Source organism: Eptatretus burgeri, chromosome 11 (assembly GCF_056783735.1).
Source record: "Eptatretus burgeri isolate ZD-2024b chromosome 11, Ebu_testis_v1, whole genome shotgun sequence".
NCBI classification, from domain to species: Eukaryota; Metazoa; Chordata; class Myxini; order Myxiniformes; family Myxinidae; genus Eptatretus; species Eptatretus burgeri.
Genome location: NC_140971.1, coordinates 69155148 through 69175127, shown reverse-complemented (window position 1 = coordinate 69175127; position 19980 = coordinate 69155148). Strand labels below are relative to the sequence as shown.

The following is a 19980-nucleotide window of genomic DNA, read 5'->3' as shown; positions in this document are numbered from 1 at the left end:
TTGTACCCAGCGCTTCGATCCTAGCGAATCCCTCGTCGCCTACCGGCTTGTTTGTCTGTTTGTTTGTTTGTTTGTCTGTCTGTCTGTTCGCAACTTTACGGCAAAACGGCTTTAGCAAACACTATCAAATTTAATCCACAGGTGGGCAATGAACCTTGGACGACCCCATTTACTTTGGGTCCAATTGGATCAAAGGTCAAGATCAAGGTCACAAATATCAAAATCGTTTTTCGCTCATAACTTCGTCAAAAATGATCTGATTTACTTCAAACTAAGCTTATAGTGAACCTTATTCTATTTGTCACTTATAATCATACCCATTCCTATAGTGAAAAATGCATATTTGTGAAGATCGGTAGGGTCCGAAGTTTTGGGGCTCATCGGTCAATATTACAAATCTTCCATTAAAACTAAAACATGGTTACGAAAATACAACATTACGGGAAAACGGCTGGCTCAAACACTGTCAAATTGTATCCACAGGTGGGTAATGAACCTCGGACGACCCCATTAACTTTTGGGTCCAATTAGGTCAAAGGTCAAGGTCAGGTCACGAAAAGGTCAAAATCGTTTTTCGCTCATAACTTCATTAAAAAAATGGTTTAATTGACTTCAAACTAAGACGAAAATATTCCTTATTCTATTCCTTATAATCAACATTCAGGTTAAGGATGTATCAAATTTAAATTTGATCCCCAAAATAACTTTATGCCTTAAATGGGTGGGATTTGTTGTGTCTGGCACCACTTGTTTGTTTTTGTTTTTTGGATACATAGTTGAGGCTTGGGGAATAGCTAGTACTGATATACTCAACTGATCAGGACACAACAGTAGAGAGAGGTGGGAAATACCAACAGCAGAGTTGAAGGCCAAGATGGAGGGTAATTTGGACAAAACAATGGGTGGGGAGAGGAATGGGGGTGGGGGGGGGAGGCAGCAGAGGATGCATAGGATGGATACAGAAGGAATCTCTCAGGAGGGAAAACTGGAAATTTGAAATGAAGAGGGATTTGGTGGGACAATGAGGGTAGAAAAGATCATGGTTTTGGATTGGGGATGATCTGAGATGGTGGTGAATGGCTGTCTTAAAGACATGGAGGGAAGATTGTCATTGAAAAGAATGTCGAAGTTGGTTCTACAGGCCAGAAAAAGAGAAATGAATGAGTGGAGGTGAGCAGTGATCCTGGATTTAGGTAGTTTTCTAAGAAGGGAATTGATGGTGGAATGTGTGTGCCCTACCGAAACTTTGGTTTCCATGCTGTCAAGCTGAGCAAGATGTAAGGCAGGGGAGCCAGCCCAGGGGCAAGGGTGCTGGAAACACGCACACACACACACACACACACACACACACACACACACACACACACACACACACACACACACACACACACACACACACACACACACACACACACACACACACACACACAAACACACACACACACACACACACACACACACACACACACACACACACACACACGCACTCTCTCTCTCTTCACTCGTGAAGATAGAGAGGGGACAGAAGTAGAAATCCCTTGTGACATTGCTCAAAGCACCAATATCCATTGCGGTAAAGAACCACGAAAACGGTAACAAAAAATATCGTTTTGTGGTTCTTTTTCTAAAAACACCACAAAATATATGAAGAGTTATATATGGACTGTGAAAATTTACTGTTTTGCAATTTCAAACGATGACGGGCTGCAGATCTCTCCCACAATGGTTATGGATTTGCAGGACGATTACCACCCATGTTGAAGATACCAAGGGGACCACTCACTTTAGGGGACAACAGAAATCGATGCAAAATGGAAGATGGACAATCCGTGGAAAAAGAAAAGTCTGAACAATCGATATCCCACGGTCTGTCTGTATCCATCCATCCAGCACCTGGTGCTTTACCGGGACAGGCAGACCCCGCCAGGGATCTTGACCGACACGCTGGGACTCGTCTTTCGGCCACACGAGGTGCCGCTGGGGAAAGGAGATTAAAATAAATAAACACAGAGGGGCGGTGATTTTGGGGGGAAGAAAGGTGGGGTGAACCTGGGATTGTGAATATCCTGTAAATACTCACCTCGACTTGTTAGTTCCTCATTTTCACACCTATGGAATGAACTTCCATGTTTTCGTCAATCTCATTCTTCCCTCCTGGTCTTCAAAACAGATGTTCACCACCATCTCAGATTATCCCCCATCCAAAACCATGATCTTTTCTACCCCAATTATCCCTCCCGAAGCCCACCTCCTTTCAGATTTCCAGTCTTTCCTTCTTGAGAGTTTGCTTCTGTACCCATCCTGTCCACTCCCTGCATCTTCCCCTACCCCTCATTCTTCTTCACATCCCTTATTTGTCCAAGTCTCCCTCTATTTTGTCCCAATCATCCCTGCTGGTGGTGTTTCCCCCCCCCCCTCTCTTTCTTCTGTTACTTCCTGATTTGTCGGATGTTCTAGCTCCTTTGTGAGCCTCGACTCGATTGATAAACATATGCGATTCCACTACAGGATCTCTCGATACAAGTTAATGGAAAGGCCAAGGTGTCTCATCAGAAAAGAGTCCGTAATGTGGAGGGAAATGAACGATACCATCAGGAGTACACCTGTGCAGGCCCCACATGCGGATCCGAGAGATTTGCACCTTGAATTGAACGACCAATGGGAATTACATCACCTGCTTTGTAAAAACCTCAGAATCCCCAAAGAAAAGTTTCTTTCTCAGGGAAAATGCAAGTGGCCGACAGTTGTATCGAAGTTTAAGGGGCCATATATTTATTGGTTCACGAGCGCCAGCCAGTGACCACTATGTTTGTTATGTCTGTGTGTCTGTCTGTCCAGAGCATAACTCCGTGGACTTTGATCCGATCTTGATGAAACTTGGTTATGTGTTCGATATCAATGTCTAGTTGTGTTTTCCTGGATGAGGGTGTGCTACACCCATTGTGGGCGGAGCCACGCCCAGAAAATAGCCATTTTTAGGGGGTAGTCGGATTAAAAATCTATCTTCTCCGAGGGAATTGACTGAATGCAATGGTACAATTCTTATTGTATTTGTAAATCTTATTGTATTGTACATCTTATTGGACGATTCTTCGGTATTTGAATAGCAAAATGAATTATCTAAAACTTGTCGTTGTCCGATTTTTCATTTTCGTCCCAAGATCAAGGTCACAAGGTCAAAAACTTAGAAAATTTCGAATTTTGACATAAAAATCATACGACCACCCAAACTTTGAGAGCTAGGATGACAATATTTTTCATGCATAATCTTGAGGTCATTCCCCACCTGAAGTCTTGAAACCTTTTTGCTCCATCTCGAACACCTTGCCCGTGGCGCCCCCTTCAATTTTGTTTTTACGCTGATTTCATCAAAGTATGGATAATCCGAGGAGTGAGAAATGCCATATAGCCTATATGACGTTATATTGTTCCTGGAATGTTCCAGAGGAAGTTTTGCACCAAAGGTCATAATCCTTGACCTTTGACCTTAAAAGGCCACAAAGGTCAAATTTTCAAAGTTGTGGGAATTGAACCGGGTTTTCGACCTTCTTTGACGAATTAACTCCAATAAGCTATAGCACGTATCCTGTTTCCTTATTTTAATGTCCACAACATTGTTTTGTGACCTTTAAAGGTTATGCAAAGGTCAAATTTGGAAAGTTGTTGAACGAAACCGGGTTTTCGACATTTTGCAGCTTATAACCTGTCACTCGTACCACATCATGTTGAACATTTTTATAACTTTGTCAAAAATTATCACATTGTCCATCATCCTTGACTTCTGAAACAATCTACATCGTCAAATACCGCTCGTGAACCATCGTCGTCTTCAGACTTTTTTTTTTTTGTATACCTTGGTCGAGGCTCGTATGAGAGCTAACACACAACTCACAGCAAGGAGGCATGAGACAAGAGGGGCGGGAGTGGAAGGGACAAAACAGTGGGGAACAGACACATTAGGTGAGCTGTGGAAGGGAGAGGGATGGGGATGGGACGGGGAACATGGCGAAGAGAAGATGGACATTTCAGGGACTTTCAGGAAGGAAAGCAGGAGAATTGAAGAAAGTGGGCTTGGGTGGATTATTGGGGGTAGAAAAGATCGAGGATTTGGATGGGGGAAGATAAGAGGTGGTGGTGAACAGCTGTTTTGAAAGCCTGGAGGGAAGAATGGGAAAGAATAGAGTGAGGAAGTTTATTCCAAAGGCGGGAAAAAAGAGGAATGAAAGAGTGAAGATGAGCAGTGATTCGTGATTTTGGTAGTTTTACCAGAAGGGGGTTGTTGGTGGACCTTGAGCGCCCTGTGGAAATGTGGTGGGGACAAATTGCAGAGAGAGCAGGCGGGGCAAGGCTGGAGAGGAGTCGATAGAAGACAGAAAGACCACCGACCAACCTGCGGTGATTGAGTGAGAGGCCCAAAGACTCAGCTTCATTGCGGGAGATGCCGATGATCTTAAATGCCCTGGTTTCGACAGCGTGAAGCCGAGAAAGGTGGGAGGCAGGAGCACCAGCCCAGAGGGGAGAGCAGTACTCCATCAGGCTACGGACAAAAGCTTTGTAAGTGGTCAGGAGCTCAAGAGGGCCGAGGAAGGACTTTGCACGACGGAGGATTCCCAGTCGGCGACTGGCTTTTGAGGCGAGGTTGGAAATGTGACTTTCCCAGGAAAGGTCATGGCAGATAGTGAGACCTAGAAGCTTGAAAGAAAAGACTTCTTCCAGAGGATTGTTGAGAAAGTGGATTGGGGGGTTTTGTAAACGGTCCTTTCGAAGAGACATAATGAGAGTGTGAGATTTGTCTGGATTGAAAGACATGTTCCACGTGTTGGACCAGTTTGTGATTTTATCCAGATCTGCAGTGAGTGAAGAAGCTGCTGCTTACCGGTCTGAGGGATGACAGATGGTATGGCAGAGGGTGGAGTCATCGGCAAAGAGAAATAGAGGATTTTCCAGAGAGTCCGAGAGATCATTGATGAAAACCAGAAAAAGAACAGGGCCCAGAACGCTACCTTGAGGAACTCCAGCCTGCACAGGAAGAGGGGATGAAAGAACTCCATTTAGGGCCACACGTTGACTGCGACAGGAGAGGAAGTCTGTGAGCCATGAGTGGAGATGGCCTTGAATACCATGGGAAGAGAGTTTGGTGAGTAGGGCAGGGTGCCAGACTGTGTCAAAAGCACGTGATATGTCCAGGGATACGGCTCGGATTTCCTGTCTGGCATTGAGGACCTCCATCCATTGATGGGAGAGCAGAAGCAGCATATCCAGGGTAGAGTGACCTGGTCTGAAACCAAATTGATGATTGGAAATCAAGCCATTGGAGAAGAGGAAGGATTTCATGTCTGAAGCGATGATGGATTCCATCACCTTGCTGATGATTGGGAGAAGGCTGATTGGTCTGTAGTTACAGGGATCTGTTTTTGCACCTTTTTATGCAGGGCAGTGATGTTAGCAGATTTCCAAGCAGATGGCAGATGACCTTGGGCAAATGAGAGGGTGAATCGAACAGAGAGAGGGTGAGCAAGAGCAGAAGAGCAGGCTTTGAGGACATGTGGGCTGATGCCGTCTGGACCGGTTGCAGAATCTGACTCGAGGTTTGAAAGCAAGCTCTCCACCTTGTCAGGAGAAAAGGACACAGAGTCCAGGGACAGTTGGGTGCGACTGGGTAAAGTGGGTAGAGATAGTGATGGGTTTGGGACACAAGATTTAGCTGCAAACACCGATTTTAGACATTCAGCTTTATCACGTGTGGAATCCAACGTGTGGAATCAGCAGTGCGGCCATTTGAGGTAAGGGAGGGGATGGAGGGGGAACATACACCAGAAACAGATTTGATTAAACGCCACCAGGATTTTGAGGAGGGAGAGAGGTTTGAGAGTTCAGACTTGAGATGAGAAAGATGTTGTTTTCTGGCTCTCCTGAGGGTAGATACACACTTGTTCCGAGCTTTGTGGAAAGAACTGAGATTGCCCTCAGTTGGGTTTGCTTTCCATGAGGCAAAGGCAATGTTTAAGGTGTTTTGGGGGCGGGTCGGCAGGTGTGTAGGGGCTCATACAGTGTTGGTGAAAATAGGTGAGTTTAGTTTTCAATCCACTTTTGGAAGTTTGTCATTAAATTCCCCTCAAAGTCCAGGGGTCTGCTGTTACCAAGTCTCTTTTAGAGCGCTTGCCAAGTGGCTTAAGCACTCCGTTCAAAACCGTTGAGGAACGGCTGGCTTGACAAGCGCGAGCTAGTTGCTTGGTAACTGAACACACCCCTGCGGTGAGGATATCGATGAGTAAAAGGTGACTAAACAACCCGGATGAGTTGGGCACACAGGGTGGGGCGATTTCATTGTCGTCTGAACTTCCACAAAATGACTGACCGAGACTGTCCGACGGGGAGAAAAGGATGAAACATGGAAACTTTCGCGAGAAGGATTCACTGACACACATTCAAACATCCCAAACAGAAAGATTAAAGTCTACAACACTTCCTGTTGGAGTTCGCAAAACCTGACTGCGCAGACGTGACGTCAGCAAACTGGCCACGCCCAGTCAACGTGGTGCCGCACACCTGGACAGGTGCGCATGTAGAGGGAATCGAAACGGAGGGAGGAGTGGGGATAGAAGTTGGTGAAGTCGAAATGATTGTGGGAGGAGTGAAGAAGAAGAAGAAGAAGATTAAGGAAGAAGAAGAAGGAAGACGAGGTTTAAAGGGGTGGGTGGGGAGACGAGGGGATGTTCGCCTCGTGCATACCTTGAGTCACGACTCGGGCGCGTCTTGCCACGACTGTCGGCGGGCGGGTGCGACCAAACACCATGGGAAACTATCTTCACAAAGAGCGCCACAGGAACGGCTCCACCAAATGCTTATCTTCCACTCTGCGGCGAGACCATCACGACCTTCCTCCACAGAGCAACGATGTCAAGCCTCAAAGAGACGTCGACACGACGCTGGAAGGTCACACGGCCACTCGCGTGCCCGACGTGGGCGACGAGACCGTCAAGCCGTCCGAACCTGCCGGCTCGGTGACCCCGGATGTGATGTTCGCCCCACAGGTGGGCAAGGATCCCAGTCACCGCGCCGTGGCCCTGTTCGAGTACTCGGCGCGGACCCACAGCGACCTGAGCTTCTCGCGAGGCGATGAGCTCGAGGTGCTGGACGCGGGTCGCGGTGACTGGTGGTTCGCACGATTGGTGAACCTCGGACCTCCCGGCACTCCCAGGGAGGGTTTCGTGCCTTCGAATTTCCTGGCACCCGCGGGGAGCATGGAGGCCGAGACGTGAGTCGATCGGGGCTCGTTAACGGGACGGGACGGACGATGAACTACAAATTACCGATTGTTTTATTATTATTATTATTATTATTAAAAAGGAACACACGAAAGGGGCTTACGGTGACGTTTTTAGCCCTTCACAGGTCCACACGGAAAGGGTCCTTGGAAAAACGAACCAAAAAAAATCTTCATCAAACCTGTCACGTGTGATGCTCAAAACTTACAAACTTTACTTTTCACGCCGATGGACCTGACGTTGAGGGTCGTTATCTGATCCATTTCATGTCCAACGTTCGATGCATCTTTGTGGCTAAGGACCAGTCGGCATGGCTAATCAAGAACCATTCTCTTTGCCTAATTAAGGACCAGTCTTTGCCCCTCAAGAACCACTCTCCTTGCCTAATTAATGACCAGTCTTTGTCCTTCAAGAACCAGTCTCCTTGCCTAATTAATGACCAGTCTTTGTCCCTCAAGAACCAGTCTCCTTGCCTAATTAATGACCAGTCTTTGTCCCTCAAGAACCAGTCTCCTTGCCTAATTAATGACCAGTCTTTGTCCTTCAAGAACCAGTCTCCTTGCCTAATTAATGACCAGTCTTTGTCCCTCAAGAAAGTCTCCTTGCCTAATTAAGGACCAGTATTTGTCCCTCAAGAACCAGTCTCCTTGCCTAATTAATGACCAGTCTTTGTCCCTCAAGAACCAGTCTCCTTGCCTAATTAATGACCAGTCTTTGTCCCTCAAGAACCAGTCTCCTTGCCTAATTAATGACCAGTCTTTCTCCCTCAAGAACCAGTCTTTGTGGCTAATGAAGGACCAGTCTTGGCTGGGCCGCTGTACGAATCTTGCAGTGGAAATGTACTGTCCAAGGATCCATGGCAGACGGTGTATATGAGTGAAAGATGAGGCGGTGTTTTCTCGTGAGAGTGAGGTGTGAACTTGTGTCCCGACATGCCAAGAATTCTTGGGATGTCTACGTTGGAAATGCTGAACCAGTTCGCCTGCCGGTCCCAGATAAGAATGACCAGAACGGCATCACGTTATCGCTCTCTTCGTGTATACTGTCAAAATGTCGCTCGTCCGTGTAAGACTTTGATGAAAAACAAAAAAAACAAAACTCCGTCTGTTCTGTTGACTTCAAAATGCCCGTATGAATCGGTGTCATGGATGATGCACTCAGTAGGTTTGTACCTTAAATCGGATGTAAAGGTCTGGACCAGTGTGACCACTCCTCATTTTCATAAATGCCAAGGTGAGCCAATGAAAAAAGCCAAGAATTCACAAGGTTTCGGAAAAGCGATGATAATAGAAAACCAAGACGCCAAGGTGAACAACGAATAGCCAAGATCTTGTGAAAAAAGCCAAGGAGTGGTCACACTGGTCTGGACCACAGACCCACAGCGTGCATAGAGCAAGAATGGTGACGTCATATTTCTAACGAAGTAACAAGGATGGGTGACATAAGTTTGGTAAAACTGAATTGCCTCGTCTTTCTCTTCACCGTCCGCTTTCGGCTCCTGGTGGAGCTCATCCACAAATCATGTGTAGGAGGAGGACATGGACTTTGAGATTGTATGGGATTTTATCCTGGGATTCCAGCAACGTCGGCTGTGGGTTCAGGTGGGAATGCTAAACAGGCCAACCCAGTAATCTTCAACAGTTGAAACTGCACATTCTACTCCGAAAAACACTACTTTTTAATATTATTCGAGGCATTGAAAAAGGTCTGTCTGAATACCATAATATCTCTTGCTGATTGTAAGGAATTGTAACAAAAAGGTTGGCTAACTTGTGGAAATATCTGCTTAGGAAAACAAGTAATCCTCGCCACACGTCAACAAAACTGGCTGCTCTCAGGCAAACTGTGGTTGTGAAATGGTGATGGGTATTCAGGGCCGGGGTCATATGGGGGTCAGATGCTGGACAGGCGTGCCTCTGATCTTTTGGATACAGGGACCAGCCTCGAGATTCTAGCCGAGGGTTTGCCGATCACCGGTCTAATGTTTCACGCACTGTTCCACCACAACCCCACAGGTGGTTTTTCGGGCAGATAAAGCGTGCGGATGCTGAGCGGCAGCTGCTGTTGCCATGTAATGAGCAAGGGTCCTTCTTGTTGCGTGAGAGTGGGAGCGAAGGACATGGTTACTCCCTTTCAGGTATGCTCCCTGTCACGCACTTTGCACGAATTGTACTTTGCCCAGTCACTCGTGCACACAGTTGCTGTGCCCGTGCATCTGTCCGCCTGATCGTACGGGCCTGAAACCGCGAGAGTCCGCGATGGACCGGAATGTTTGCATCGCACATTTCTATTCCGCACGTCCAGCCGTGTGTGCCCATGCCTGCTTTGTTCACCCAGAATCTTGTCTTCTTTCATATTCAGCACATGGTTGGGGGTGCAGCTGTGCCGCTGATGCAGTGCCCTTTTTGGAATTTCTTCAGGATGGTTACTCGCCTACTCTTTGGGAAGGACACCGGAGGATCTTTAACTTCCACCAACTCGTCCTGGTAGATGTGAGGCCCGTTTTAACGTCCATCCAGAGGACGGCCCACACACTGATGCCCTGCCTGCGAAACACCAGGATGACATTTTATAGCTGGCTCGGAATTCTAACCCAGACTAGATGGCTCGGAGGCGAGGATGCGTACCTCCTAAAGCTATCTTTATCAACCCACCCTGCATCATGCCCTGTTCCTTATCCCAGCTCTGCATCCCGGGGATGGTATGTTTGGCACTAAAAGGAAAACGAGAGGGAAGCTTTCCAGAGGGGGAAAAAAAAATCTTCACTATACACGATGATCTTGATTTTTCTTGTTTTCCTTTCATGCCAGAGGAGTGATAATTCAGGGGGTGAGGGGGGGGGGAGTTTTGTCTATTTTTGGTTATGGCAGAACTTGTCCGTGGAAATTTTTACTGCGAGATAAAAATCTGGAAAGACGAGCAAAAGTAAAATATCAACATTTCCAAGATTACCCGAGCATAACTTTCTGTTCAGTCGAATCAAATCTTGGAGACTCCCCTGTAATCTTACTGAGCGAAAGATTTCATGAAAGATCGAGGCTGACCTTGAAAGATCAGGTTAGCTGTTCGTCGTCAATATTCTGAGGATATCCGTGTTATCATTTAGGCCATTTCTCAAGTACGTCGTTTAAATACAAGTCCAGCCTGGAGTGACCAACCAATCGAGATGTCATAACCTTGTCCGCAGAAATTACAACCCCACATATTTCTACCTTCATGGGGTCGGCCATATGAGTTTTCTCTCTTCCACACCCCTCTATCCCCAGCATCCTCCTCTCATGTCCCTCTCCACCACCTCAATTTGGTTAACCACTTCTGAGCACCCCCTCCTCCCTCCTGATGACACTCCCTCCTCCCCCCTGAGCATTTGCCCCCAACGACAAAGTAAGATTTATTTTATTTCTGATAAAGCAATCAGCCTAGCTGCCTGTTCTCTGATAAGAGTTCCTCATTGAGTTCGCCTTGTCCTTACTTTATTATGCATCACCGTCAACATTCCTTAGTGCCTCACTAACAGCCGATTGCATAATAACGACATCGATAGGACGGGGTCGAGACATTGTCCACGTGCCAACCTGTACCTTTGTGCAGCTGGTGCACACTCAATGATGCCATGAGCGTCACATTTTTATTGTCTATGTGGTCTTTACCCATCCCTAATCTCGACCCAGCCATCAACTGTCATCGTGGTGTTTCGCATCAATGCGTGTGCCTTCCTTCCCTCGGATGGATGTTAAACTGGGTGTCCCATTTGCTTGCATTAGTCGGTGGACATTAAAGATCTCACGGAGTCCTTTGTGAAGATTAGGTGAGTTACTGCCAGCATCATGAACGAATTACAAATTACTGCTCTAACCTACAGGGGGCACTGCATCAGTGGCACAGTTGCACCTCCCAGCAAATGGGAGTAAAACTCCCAGCAAAACCCAAACCCTAACTCTAATGTAAAATCGTGTTACATGTGAACCACCTGGTGAAGATTTAACACAACCCTAATCCTAACCCAAATGATGCGACCCGCAGCCATGTGCTGCATTCGAACAAAGAAGAAGACCAATCCTTGCCATCATTACACAGGTCTCATCCATCACCACGGAGTGTCTCGTACCACGTACCTTTCTTCGAGTTGTCTAGTCTCGGTAGAATTCCTGGTAGACAGAAATAGGAACAGAGTGCGAACTCGTGTCATCCTTGTGCCTTTCAGGAATGGTGTTGCACCATGGAGTACACTGTCTTGTAAAAGGGTCCATATCTGCCAGCATTCCCTTGTGAGCTTCTTCGGTGCTGTGCCTTTTGAAAAGAGCAGTACATTGAGTGCCGGTACCCTGTGCAATTTCCGAGTTAGTGTCATCAACTAGAAAGAGTAAGGAGACAAAAATAAACCTCAGAACAGTTGACGATAAATTTGTTTTCTAAGAGAGGGATTGCCAATAAAGGGCGACATGATTCATGGTGTCGCCTGCGGGGTGAACGTGCGTTTTGTTACCTTTGTAGGACAAAAGTCAATAAATTACTGTGACAAACCTGAGCATTGCAGGTCTGAACAATCAAATATTTCTTTTTAAGTCACAAACAGTCTGTTACTGATTAGCTCGAAGTATAAAAACGTAAGTCAATGTAGTTGTGCTGGAGATCCAGAGAGCCGTTTATGGGCCCTGCATTTCAGACTTTCATACGGTGCACATCCCACATCTTGTCCCATGCATGTCCTGTGTCCCACACTCTGTCGTCGTCCCAAGTGTAAAGTTATACGTTGTCATCGTGGTACTTTAATGCTGTGTTGTTTTGTGCAGTGCGCGATGTAGACCTTGTCAAACATTACCGCATTCGATATACGGAAGGCGATGGCTACTTCATCACACGACGCTCCACGTTCTCCACGATCCAAGATCTCGTGGCGTTCTACAGCAAGGCCGCCAATGGTCTCTGCGTACAATTGGGTGCAGTTGCTGTGAAGGTGCGTTATCCCAGTCCACACACTCTCTAGAATCCTGTAAAGATTTGACTCCAAACTTCCATTCTGATAATGTCGAGGCGAGATTTCAACATTCTTAATTGATCTCACCATAAAGACATATTAGACCCCACATGTACAAAAACTCAAGTTTGCAGACTTTTGGGGGTGTTGGTACACCGGCCCAGTTATCACCATCTTTTCAGGATCCGATTTAAATGAAGACCTGATATTGTCTTGAGACTGATATTGTACGTGTTGGACTTGAGTTGATAACTACTGCCAATGGTTAAGGGAAAGTGAGTGTTGCCTAAACCAAGTCCCGATTGATGTTAAAGGTGGTCTCCAAAGGACAAAATCGATAACAGCAGATAACGTAACCAAGGAGGCTCATTGCATTGTGCCTTTGTTTCTTACCTGTGCTACAGAAGGACATGCCACAGACAGCTGGCCTGTCTGCAGAGACCGCAGACAAGTGGGAGATTCCACGCATATCCGTAAAGTTGGTCCGACGGCTGGGTGCCGGACAGTTTGGTGAAGTCTGGCAAGGCCTGTGGAACAGCACAACTCCTGTAGCGGTCAAAACTTTGAAACCAGGTGGAGCTGTTTTCCTGCCTTTTACACTTGCTAAATTTTGTTACTTGTTGGTCTGTTGTGTTACTTTTACCATGAGGCAGGTTATATCTCCTCCATCGCTGGATGGATCGACAGGTTATTTATTTATTTATTTATTTATTTATTTATTTATTTATTTATTTATTTTTCCCCAGCAAAGATCTTATGATCTGCATTTTCAAGAAAGACAGACCATAATGAGCAGTGGGGCGTATGGGTACAGAGGTTCGACGTCATCCCCATATTTTACGTGTAAAATTGAGAGGGCAAAGGGGGGTCAATAATTGAGCCATTTTGTCCATACGATATGTTAATTGTCCCAAAATTGTGTGTCAAATATCCATTGCATTGCCTTTTGGCTGGAAACATTTCCTTACATGGTGTATGCACAAAAGGACGTGTGCTGAGAAAAAAAAAACATGAAAGGAAGACTCATTTAAAGTCCTTCACTGTGGAGGGACCAGCAACCATGTGCCACACTAGTCATTGTCACTTAGTGATCCTGACCAATAAAATGCCACGACCACACATCATCCTCTCAACTTTACCGAATATTGCATTCTTGACGTTTTATACCAGATTGACCAGAGGAACATGATCTGTGAAAATGTGTTTTCATCTGCTTAGCTGTTGTCATGAACATGGAACAGGTGCCCTACTCCCTGTACTCCACCACTATCCCTCCCCCACTTTGTTATATAAACTCCTTTGTCTCCACTGCCTCTCCAGATCTGCTTATTTGAATCGCTGATATTCATCAGTCTACAGACATTGTGCGTGGCAGACACATCCCGTTGGTCCACAGACATGCGTGGCACATTAGTCCTGATCCCATAGCACTAAAGAGGTTTATATTTATTAAAGACCTCGGAGAGGTGTGACCAACTCCTCCAGGCGGGGTGGGGGGGGAAGGGGTGAACAGTGTAACATGGTGATGAAGCATCTGATCCAGACTTCATGATGGCCCACCAGGCAGAAACACATGGTTGTGGAAGCTGCTTCCCCTCCACACAAGGTAGTCTGAAAGGTCAAGAATGTGATATTCGCATACCTCCAACACCACAGTCTGACCTATCCAATATTGGGGGTTATAGTGAGGCACATGATCCTCTTTGTCGGCCTGCACATAGCTGGAAGAACTTACGCCTTGTAATGAAAGGAAGATGTTTGAAACCGAAAGTGTAGTAACTCTGACGGCCTGATTAAGCCTTCAAGGCCTTCATTTAATGGACTGTGAAAAGCACAATGCTGTTTCGTCATTTGAAGTTCATAATTAACCTTTGGGTTCTCAAGATTATTTCAGCATGATTTATGAACAGGTGTATCAGTGCATTATGTGGTACTCTGCAGTACTTTTATCTCCTGAGATAATCCATTAAAACAGTTCCACTTTAATTTATTTGTATCTATTCATGTAAAATCACGATTACACAGATTAAAAGTTAATCTCAAAATTTCTTGGTATCCCAGGGTACCATGCCGAAGGGTTAATGCCCCCAAACATCAGGTTCTCCTCGATTCCCATGGCAGTTAGCATACCTTGATCAATATCCTCTTGATTTTATCCATCCTTGTACCTGTCTGCTGATGCAAGTCGACACTGACCTTAATCTCCAAGTCTAGTTCTTTATTGTACCATGTACCGGTAAGTGTATGTAAATCCATCAGATTATGCTCGTGAGATAACGTTGACCGCAATGACCCACCAAAAGATGTTCCTTAATCAATTCCTTGGTGCACAATAAAACAAAACAAAATTGATCACTTTGTTTCAGTGACAAATGGAAACTTGAGTTTAGGTAAGGCTGCCATTGTATTCCTGCATTTTGAACTTGGCATTGTTGGGGAATAAACAGGAATATGTTGAAGCTTCTACAGAGGATGCATTAAGTAACTCAAACGAAGCGGATGCCTTTTAACAAGGATTCCATTCGAGTTAATTTGTCCGATGACCAAATTGTGGACCCGTGTTCGCTCGCAGGTACCATGAATCGAGAGGACTTCCTACAGGAGGCAGGGATCATGAAACGTCTGCGTCACCCCAAGTTGATCCAGCTGTACGCCGTGTGCACACTCGAGGAACCGATCTATATCATAACCGAGCTCATGCAGTTTGGCAGCTTGTCGTCGTACCTGCAGAGTGAGTGAGTGAGTGAGTGATGAGTGTTTGTGTGTGTGATGAATATCAATGTTTAAAACTACCGCCACTAAAGAGGAAAACAACAGTCAGTGTTTTTTAAAACTTAAATTTTACAATTTCCATGTCATTTTGGGGCCAAATCCTAACAAAGCTGGACTTTAAGTTTGTTGTCCCAAATTGAGGGTGTGGGGGGGGGGGTGGGTCACACAGAGCCTGTCGTACAATTGATCTTCTCAGTTATTCGGTATTATCGCCTGTCAGACCACATGACCTTTTTTGCTGTGCCGTAATGCAACAATGAGCCTAACAGTTGTAACACCTTGCAGGTGGATAACCAATTTAGCATTAACTAATTTAACCTCCTCAAACTACTGACATGTATGGTTCAACAATCTTTTATTCGAAGCCATGCACAGAAATACCCAAGCATTCACTTCCCAAATAGTGAGCTGATCACATCGTACATATGCTCATTCTGCTGTTGACGCATTACAAATGTCATGACCAATGCGCACTCTGCTTTTGAATTCACCCCAGAACAGTAGGTGAATCCCTTGAGCTGAGATTCATATATTCATTCTCTGCAGAGCAATGATGTTTGAAGATGTGACACAAATGACGACATCGAAGACACGAAAGGAAACTTCTCCCAATCCTTCCTAGCCTTGATACAGACATTGCTGAAGTCATTACGTCATTCTCTTTATTGTTGTGGCGAAAGAAGCTCGGTTTTCGTGAGGATAACAAAAACCAGGAGCAAACCGAGGAGCATGACTTGTTATACACGATTGATCGGGGGTGGGGGGGGGGTAGGCAGAAACACCCTGACCCTATAAAAGATAAGTTTGTTGTTGTGATAAATGACAACGATGGATGCTCATTAAAATTCTGGTAGACAATCTGGCTCACCTGGTTGCAGTAGAATCAAAATGGCAGAAAAACCGCTCATTATTTCCCACCAGGTGATGTACCAGAAGGTTTTCGTTCAGTCTGGGACTTACGCTGAGTGACCGGCCTTATCCCTGGCCCCGTTGGATCGCTCCCACACCTTGTTCTTGGAGCACTATGTTGGAAATAGAGTGAACAGGGTGTTTTTCACTGCTTAGAAGGTTTCACCAAGGCCGAGCATGTCTACCTGCTTATCTCCATGGTTCCCCCCCTCCCCACCCCCCACTTTGCCTGAATCCCACATCCTTTGTTCCTGTTTGCCACTGCTTAGTTGAAGGGAAGGACAGGTATGCCGAGGAGGTCTTCCTTCCTCACCTTTTCAGCTGAGCAAACAGACATTGGTTCTTTCTGTGCATTAGGAAATTGAGATTGAAGCAAAATCCTCAATCCGATCCATAAAGTTCTGAAATGGCCAGCATGAAGGACATGAACTGAAGACACTTTAATGCACTTATAAAATCAATTGAACAAACTGCAACTATTATAAATGTCTACCCCCCCCCCCCCTATTCATTGCTTCCAACACATCTGTAAGTTGTTGTCGACCATTTGTTCCCATTCTAATGTCCCACTTCTTCTCCATCACTCCCTCAGCTCCCACAGGCAAGACTCTACCCTTCCCTGTCCTTGTTGACATGGCAGCCCAAGTGGCGGCCGGAATGGCTTACCTTGAATTGCAGAACTACATTCACCGGGACCTCGCTGCCCGTAACATCCTGGTTGACCGACACTATTGCTGCAAAGTCGCCGACTTTGGTCTCGCCAGGGTTATAAAGGTATATAATGTGCAATTTATCAATTATCACGCACCAGCAACGACATTTCAAATGATGACCGAATGGGAATTCTCCCTCATGCATGTACCATGCATACGTGGTAGTCCAATTATCTTTCATGGACATTTTTTTTATCACCAGCAGATTTATATATATTTTTTCCAGATGCAATGAGAAATGTAACACAGGAATGTAGAACTAATGTGATACGATGGATGTGAATGTAGGAGGATGAGTACGAGGCTCGCATCGGATCAAAGTTTCCCATCAAGTGGACTGCGCCCGAAGCGGCTAATTTCAACCGCTTCACCACAAAGTCTGACGTCTGGTCCTTTGGGATTCTGCTGTACGAGATTGTTACTTATGCGAAGATACCTTACCCAGGTAAGTTGCTGTTGCGTACCTCAATTGAAGATTACACCTTGAACGTTTTAGTCGCTAGCTTTGTTCAGAGGTTTAATCAGGGCTGTCATCGCTGGGTGTAGATGCCCAAGTGATGGTTGTCACACTTTTACGTGTCAACCAATGTCACGAGGTTTAGTCGCAGTTCAGGTTATGCAGTTTTGGTACAACGTGTTCACGATATTATTTCCGATAGTGTATAACCGAATCATATGTTTTTGGGGCCATTGATTTATGAGAAATGCTTGGGGGAGGTGGAGCACAACAAAGAAAACAAAGAGAAGGGGATATGGATTGGAGAGAGAAACGAGCATATAGGAGTTCAAAGGAAAGGTGATTTATGGGAAAGGTGAATGAAGAAAACGGAGGGAAGTGTGACTTGTGGAACTGAAGGTGAAGGTGGGGGCACATGTTTCTCAATTTTTGCATCCATAATATTCAGTTGGCTCCTTTTCGACTGAAAACCCCCTTTAAACATTGCAGGAGGTGAGGCCTAATCCGTCATAGTTACCCTCACTGAAGGATTGCATTTGGGTCTGTTTGTTTTTGTCCACACAGAAGTTTTGTGTTTTTCTCTTGCAACCGCTTGTGGGATTGAGACAAAATTTTTCACCATTGGTGCGACTCCTCATGTAGAATGTTTTTAATGGTAATTATGACGTCATAGGTCATGTGGTGTGGCAGCTATGTAGGAAACAAGGAAAAAATTTGGACCTCTATCTCTGAAACCGTACCAATGACAAAATTGAAACTTGGCACATAGCAAGTACTCGTGGGGAATGAGTGTGATATTTTTACGACATCATAGGTGCCTTTCGTTATGACATCATAATTGCATATGTAGAAAACGACATCTGATCAGTTTGAACATTTTGAGGGTCATCTCGGGATAAAATGGTCCACAAAATTTTTTTGATGACATCAGTCACGTGATGTGGCAGCTATATTGTTTTTTTTGCTTTGTTTCAACCTTCAAAAAAAAACTCTGAAATGGCTGAACAGATTGAGGCAATTTTACACATATGACTGCCTATCCATGAGGAACAAAAGGATCACACATATGACGTCATAGGTCACATGGTTTGGCAGCCATATTGGATTTACCCGAAAACCGATAAAAAAAAAAAATACACCACTCAAGAAGTCCTGGCAAGGGGTCTGCAATCTCTGATTGCTCTTTTTCTTATTTGTTCTTCTTTTTGTTTAATTTGTTATTTTTAACGAGATGTTCCATTCTTCTTTTTCCAATCATGTTTATTGATGCAGGGATGTCTAATGCAGAAGTGCTCGTAGCAGTTGAACGTGGATACCGTATGCCATGTCCATTCGGTTGCCCGCAACAGTTCTACCAACTGATGATGGAATGCTGGCACCAAAATGAGATGGCACGCCCCACGTTTGAGACATTGCAATGGCAGCTCGAAGATTACTACATGATTGGGGGCAGTAACTATACGGAGGCCAGTGTCCTGAATTGATTCTGCTAGACATTGCCCGGCCGATTATACGAGCGGGTCAAGACCCGGTAAAAACGTGTCACGTTGCCTTAAAGGTGCTGCTCAAAGCCCCCCCCCCCCCCAAGAATAACATTGGCATTTATGCACCTTTCACACGTTCCACACATTCCACACTACCTGTCCTGGGTCTGTGTTTCTGTGTTTATGTTTGCCTGTCTGTCTTCATTTCGCACATCTTCCTTCTCTCTATTTTTGTATCTTTGTGTGTAATTAACATTTTGGAATGTGGATGAGGCTTGTTTGACTGGTTGTTAATTTAAGCTTCTGTTATTGAAAGTGCCCATTCTGATGTGCACAATTCCTGTTCTTCATCCCTGCTTTTATGGCTTCCCCACCTCCCCATCTCCCCCTTTCTCACACCATTTCTCCTTTCTTTGTCTCTACTGTCGAAACATTGTAAAGAGCAAGGATGAATGGCTTATAATCTGCATCACAATTGGCTCCAAATCATTTCTTTGGATTGCACAGTCTGCTTAATTGCTCCCTTTTGTTTTGGAGTTCAAGTCCAGCTTCAGATTCTATAAAATAATCATTTAACACATTGATGTACACTGGTTTGACAAAGAAGAAATAGGTCCACCTTTTGCAATTGTATACTAGTTTTGATGGCCGTTTGTATCGAAATAATCTGTTCACATGTTACATGTGAACCACCTGGTCAAGTTTGTTTAAACTGCAGAAGCTGCAACCCAGACAGCAAGCACCACATTCAAAGAGCAAGAAGTGCAACCTGGTGTCAAGGAACCTCCAAGGCCAGACCACTTGTTACCTACAGTCCAGGCAGGCTTATGTAATTTGTTCAGGGTGCCAGCGACAACTCGCCAACTCTTCGCAAAGGACACCGTGGGATCTGTAATGTCCACCGACTCATGCCGGCAGACGGGGCGCCCAGTTTAACGTCCTTCTGAGGGACGGGCACACATTGATGCCTTGCCATGCTCGCAAAACACCAGGATGACAACTTGTATCTGGGACAGATTCAAACCTCGGCAAGACAGCTCAGAGGGGAATTGTGCATACCTCAAGGTTATCCTGCCAGCTCTGATTGTATATTTATTATGCTTTGAAAAGCATACTTTTATAACTAAAGTTCAAATGGTGGGTTTGTATATTATTTTACAAGAAATAAAGGGATTCCCAAAATCCAGGCCTACTCCCCCCCTCTTATCTTTTGTTCTTATTTTTGCCATGTGGATCCACCTTCCAGAGATTGTTTAATCCAACCTACAGGAATTCAAGCAGGTGCTGCACCACCATCACATCTCCCATTCCTACAAGTGATTTTTTTTTTTTTATCCCCATTAACCATCTTAACCCAACCCTCTTGATTACTGGTTTCTGTTTCCTCCCACGCCCTGTC

The 19980-nt window shown here is 45.3% G+C and overlaps 1 protein-coding gene across 1 annotated transcript; it reads left to right on the top strand.

Annotated features, from left to right (window-relative positions):
- Positions 1-6689: 6689 nt before the first annotated feature.
- Positions 6690-19773, top strand: LOC147017308 (tyrosine-protein kinase Src42A-like). Its single transcript, XM_085846803.1, has 8 exons — positions 6690-7258; positions 9284-9405; positions 12062-12225; positions 12651-12819; positions 14819-14977; positions 16520-16701; positions 16929-17085; positions 18370-19773. The coding sequence occupies exons 1-8, from the start codon at positions 6795-6797 to the stop codon at positions 18579-18581; spliced, it is 1629 nt and encodes a 542-aa protein (XP_085702929.1). The 5' UTR covers positions 6690-6794; the 3' UTR covers positions 18582-19773.
- The last annotated feature ends 207 nt before the right edge of the window (positions 19774-19980 follow it).